At 31.7% G+C, this 5,721-nt stretch overlaps 1 protein-coding gene across 1 annotated transcript; it reads right to left on the minus strand.

The window, feature by feature from the left end:
* Window positions 1-1,254: 1,254 nt before the first annotated feature.
* LOC111381871 (60S acidic ribosomal protein P0-like) lies at window positions 1,255-4,353 on the minus strand. Its single transcript, XM_023005720.1, has 5 exons — window positions 3,907-4,353; window positions 3,595-3,663; window positions 2,205-2,303; window positions 1,735-2,127; window positions 1,255-1,644 (listed from the first exon to the last, which is right to left on the minus strand). Exons 1-5 carry the CDS (start codon window positions 4,162-4,164, stop codon window positions 1,501-1,503), a joined length of 963 nt encoding a protein of 320 aa, XP_022861488.1. The 5' UTR covers window positions 4,165-4,353; the 3' UTR covers window positions 1,255-1,500.
* Window positions 4,354-5,721: the final 1,368 nt, after the last annotated feature.

The following is a 5,721-nucleotide window of genomic DNA, read 5'->3' on the forward strand; positions in this document are numbered from 1 at the left end:
TGGGGTCACCACCGTTGATGAAGGTTCAATACTTTACGACGGTGTTTGAAGGGAACTAGAAGAATTAACTTAAAATTTTGAAGCTCAACATTGTAATATATTATTTTTCTTTGTGGATTTTTAAAAAAAAATTGCCTCACCATTGATTTGAATTCGGTTTTCTTCTTATAACGCTCTTGCTAACAAGCTCATAATCTGGGTAGGACGAATTCATTAATTTATTAAGGGATTGAAACAGTAACAACTTCGTTACAAAGTTTTCTTGGCAATCTACGCTACATATTCCAGTTTCATTTTTTTCTCCTTGAACAAGACAAGCTACTTGGGTAATACCTTAATGTACTATGTAGAAGGAAAAAAATTAACATTGATGTTTTTTCATAAACTAATAGGCAATGGACTGAATCAAAGTTCAATTTTTAATACCCAATTTATGTCAATCATAATTTTCTTTCCTCTCGTAATTTTTGTTACTTGCGCGTGAATATATTGTTGTATATGATAATTTTGCTATTTTACAATTTCTGACAAAGTCGTTCTAGTGGTAGAAAATTTTATATTTCCTTCATAAGATCATATTAGGTATAGCAACTCATTTTAGATTAGATAGATAACCTAAAAGTGAAGGGTAGTTTGATATGGGTTTTGCTACATTAATATAGGTGTTGACATAGAGGATGATTGAACACAGACATGAAGGGTCAGCATTATTCAATTTATGTGGGACCCACATGCAAAATATGAGGATTAATCAATTGTTATGTCAATCAATTTGATCACTTTAACTTAATTCTTTTGATATTGTGATAAATCTCATGAATTTTTTTAAATATCATCTCTAAAATGATTTGACATAGGTTAAGCATGCATTATTATGGTCCAAAATTGCTATTTGTGCAGCAGTACTACACGAAATTAAAGAAAAAATCAATGAACTAACTTGTCAATACCAATTGCCACTATTCCGAGCACAAGGGATACGCCTTAACATGTGCTATCAGTTATTATGCCATACAGAATTGGGTAGGTTTCCTTGCAATTAAACTTATTATTATTTTTTTTTTGGTCGACTATGGACTACTTTATCTCCTGTCGTGTGCTAATGCTTATCCACATGCCGCAAAACTATTCGTTGGAGATTTAATATTTTCTTTTTCTTTTTAAAACAAAGTCAACAAGTTTGTAAAATAAGAGAGCTTTGTGGGATATAACGTATGAACAGAATGTAATGATATTCTATCCTAAATTATCCAATTTAATTCTTCAAAGTATCTCATCAGCCTCAAATTAGATCAAGTCGTAAACAGAAAGAGCAATTTAGACATCAAGCTCCAACAGAATTAAACTGAATCAAACCGGGACTCGTTGGCTACACTTAAAATCTCAGATACAAACTCAAATAAACATCAGCTGGACCAAAAAGAACAGCAGGAAATAATGTATCGACTCAAACTACAAAAATTCATAATCAAGATGCTGCGAAAATAATTGACATTTAACCTAGTCAAAGAGACCCAAGCCCATGTCATCATCGGATTCCTCAGCCGGTTCATCCTCCTTCTCCTCTTCCTTGGCAGCAGCAGGTGCAGCACCTGAATCGGCAGCTGCAACTGGAGCAGCAGTAACTGCAAACTTTGTGGGATCCTGATTAACAAAAAGACAGTGATAAGAGTAACACGACAGTAAGCTGCAGAGGGTCTAAAAAGCATGAAAATTAACATAGTCAGAAGATACCTCAAGGTATTCCTTCACTTTATCTGCCAGTGGGAAGGAATAATCGGTCTCAACTGCAACTGCCAAAACATTCTTGTATGCATTGATGAACATATGTGGTGCAGCTGCAAGTGTTGGGTATGAGATGGCCAGTGACAAGGAAGTGACCATGGAAACTCCCAAGGCAAATTTCTCAATGAGGTCATCTTCTGTCAAATCAAGCACCTCAGGGCTGAAAACAGATCCATTGTCATAAGCTGAGATGACAACAAGACCGTAAGAGAAGGGCCTGATTCCAAGTTTTGCAAGCAGAGCAGCTTCAGAAGAACCCACTTTGTCACCCTTCTTGATAAGCTCCACAGGGGTGATGATTTCTACAGTACCCTTGTTAATCTTTGTTGGAATATTGAGAACCTGAAAGGAGATCAGGTTAGAAACAATTATGCTAGAAAAAGAGAAATTTAAACACAATTAGAATGTAATATGGATACCTGGAAGAAAGAAGTCTGCGATGGATCAAGTCCTGTGTTGCCAGGCGGCACAACAACATCAACTGGAGCGACCAGACCAACACGAGCAGGAGCTCCAACCTGTAAAAAGAGGTTTTATTTTAGATCAGTTTTAGCACCAACAATGCAGACTAAACTTGGAAGACATGTTTTTAAATGCCAAAGATTTAGACATGCAGCCTTCAGCATGATCGCACTTGATATTATACAATTTTAAAATAAGTTTTTGAGAGTAATAATATCAGAGAATGTATTGACATTCTCCATCTATAAAAGCAAAATCCTCATCTCAACTAAATTAGGACAGACTAATATCATGCACACATATGCTATATCATACATGTCCCCAATAATATTAATGCAGAAACAAGAAAGATGCTAAAGAGAAATAGAATTCTACTCTCCATTAGTAGCAAACAACAAGTTAGAATCAAAATAAGAGCAATAGACACTGCTTCCATTGCATTGAGACTGAGAAACAAGTCAGAACAGATTAAAAAAGAAAAGAAAAGAAAAGGAATCTTATCTACAAACAGTTATACCAAAAAGATGAATCTAAAATTCTCAGCAACACCTTCACTCCATTTGAATTTCAGATAATAAGCAAAATGAGAGAAGACAATAGAATGTAATCTTAATGTGCTTGGTAGTCGAAAGCAGAAGAGAAGACAATCCCAGAAATTACAAACAAGAATTCTTAGAGTTAGCCCCTGTTTAGCCTTCATTTCTTAAAATTCATTTTTTCCCAAACTCATTTTTCAACCATATATTTCATGGAACCCACAAATTTTATCAACTTTTCAAGCACACATTTCATCAACTTTTATAAAAATCTACTAAAAATCTGACTTTTTTTAAAAACCAAACTGGGGGCTTAGCTAATTTCCCTTTCTAATGCAGGGTTTGAACATCAATGACCTATGGTAAAAGAGCTGTGAAGTCAAACTGTATCCTATACCTTCTTTAAATCATTTTACCTTACTAAATACAAACAAGCCTAGAAATTGGCTCAGTTAAAATGACCATTCAGAATTTGAACTTGGATTAAAAAAATAAAATATAACTCTAAGGTGAAAACTTTGAGTTCATTTTCAATAGTAACTAAGCAATAACACATACAAGTCAATTTATCAAACACACACTATCAGATAATAATAGCATTTGATCCAGTGTCCAAAGCAGAAACTTTATGAATGTTTATTATCATTATGTAGTTAAGAAATTAGTAAACAATGCTAAATTAAGGCAATAAAAATCAATTATGAAAAGGAGACAATAGATTTTAAAAGAAAAGCAGTTGCCTTTCAACAGCAGACCAGTAATGAAGAAGAAACCATTAGATAGGAATCAACAATATATAAAAGCAGTTTACCTTGTACTTGCCAACCTCCTCGCTGACTTCCTTCAGATCACCCTTAGTAAAGATCAGTCCAACATTTCCCTAGCAAAATACAATGAACATATCAAACTTAAAATCTCACTTCTAACATACCAAGAACAAACACGTCACTAAACATAAATCAATCAATCTTTCCAAATTAAACTGATTTGTTCCTCACAATATTAAATTTCCCGAAAAATACACAGTAAATACAGATAAAACTCTTAATCGTTTATTACACTAAAAATACCCATAAAAATAGAATAAAAATGAAAACAATGAAAAAACTTTGTCATCACTTACAACAAGGAGAGGAATTAGATTAAGAATGGCCTGGTTGCCAGTCTTCTCGGAGTGAATCCTAATGCTCCTCTTCATCATGGTGTTTTTTCCCATTAGAACAACAGAATCACCCCTCAGACCCCTTCGAATGTTCTGCAGCTGGTTCGATCCGACATTGTCGGCGGCCGCCACCAGAACCTGCGTGTAATCGTCCAGCAGCTGGCATAGCTTCGAGTCGTAAGCGATTTTCTTTTCGGCCTTGGAAACCTTAGGCGCCATTGATCAAACTACACAAGCAACTTATATTTCTGGAAATTTTAGGGTTTGAGGGGTGAAGGCGGAGTGATGGTAAAACCTTAGCGAAGAAATGAAAAATGTATATACGGAATGACCTAAATTCTACAGTTAAGATTGGATTTCTGAGTTTGATCTACGGTTGTGAATTTTTCATGACAGTGGGAAAGTTTAGCACTTCCAATGGCGTGGACTGGCTGAGAAAATTAGGTTCATTATTGATAATTTTTGAATGATAAAAAATTAGAGGAAATTAGAATTATCGATGGGGACATTGTTCGCACTGTTTGTGATTTATTCTCAACCTTGCAAAGTTAGAGGAAATTAGAAGTATTGATGGTTGTTTATTTTATTTAAAATTCTATGACAAAGTTCTCCATAGGTTGATGACAATTTCAAGGGAAATACATGAAATTGACCCAAATAAGAGAGGCCATTTTTTAAAATGACCTTTGACTTTTTCAAACATTTAAAACTACCTAAAATACCATTAAACAAATATTAAAAATAACCTACTTCAAAATAAAAATCTTCTATTTAAGTCCTTAAAAAATTAACAACTAATTTTTCTAAAAATTTGAAAAAATTATTAATGAATAATTATAAAATGGAAAAATCCAAATATAAGAGAGGACCATATAATATAAAAAAGGTTGTTAAAAATAAAAAAGAAATTAAGTTGGAAAAAGAAATTGATAAGATAGGATATCAAGAACAATTATATACATCACAAGAAATATTAAAATATTTCAAAGAAAACTTATTAGAAAATTTTGTTAAAAGAATTGTAAGATCAATAATCATAAAAGATATACAAGATATCATTGATAAATTAGAAAAAAGGAAGAAAAATATCTCAAAATACGATATACCTTTTAGAACAGACATAGACATGATAACAGATATTGATATTATAAATTCTCAAACATTACTCGACTTTGGAGAATTACTTAAAAATTTATAAGAAGACCAATAAAAAATAAATTACCACAAACATATAAAAATTAGTTTTTAACTTTACATTAAGATTTTATATACGCTTAATAACAAATAAATTAACTAAAACAAAAATAAAAGAATTTTTAGAATATTAGATTTTTAGATTTTTGTTCGCTCATAGTAGCACCCATCTCGTTGGTATCAGAGCCATAAAGATCATGAGAAAGTATATAAAAATAAATTACCTAAAAGATATTAAAAATAAATAAAATTTATGATTTTAGAAATTATTGAAACTTATAATAATAGACTAAGGTATCAGGTAAAATATAGTTCTAATATAGAAGGCTATATAGAAGAAGATAATATAGTTGGAACATATAGGAAAGATATAAAAAAAGTATTAGAAATTTTTAGAGTAATTAAAAATTTACCTTTAGAACTAAAAGAAAAAATAATTAAAAAGATATTATTTGAAGAATATAAGCATATATATATATTAGGAAGAATCCAAAGGGAAATAGATTTCATAGTAATTTGAAAAAAAAAATATTATGGAAATCATAAAAATAAATAATTATTATCAATGTATTGAAGAAAAAT

Source organism: Olea europaea, unplaced genomic scaffold, assembly GCF_002742605.1.
Source record: "Olea europaea var. sylvestris unplaced genomic scaffold, O_europaea_v1 scaffold2389, whole genome shotgun sequence".
Classification (NCBI taxonomy): Eukaryota; Viridiplantae; Streptophyta; class Magnoliopsida; order Lamiales; family Oleaceae; genus Olea; species Olea europaea.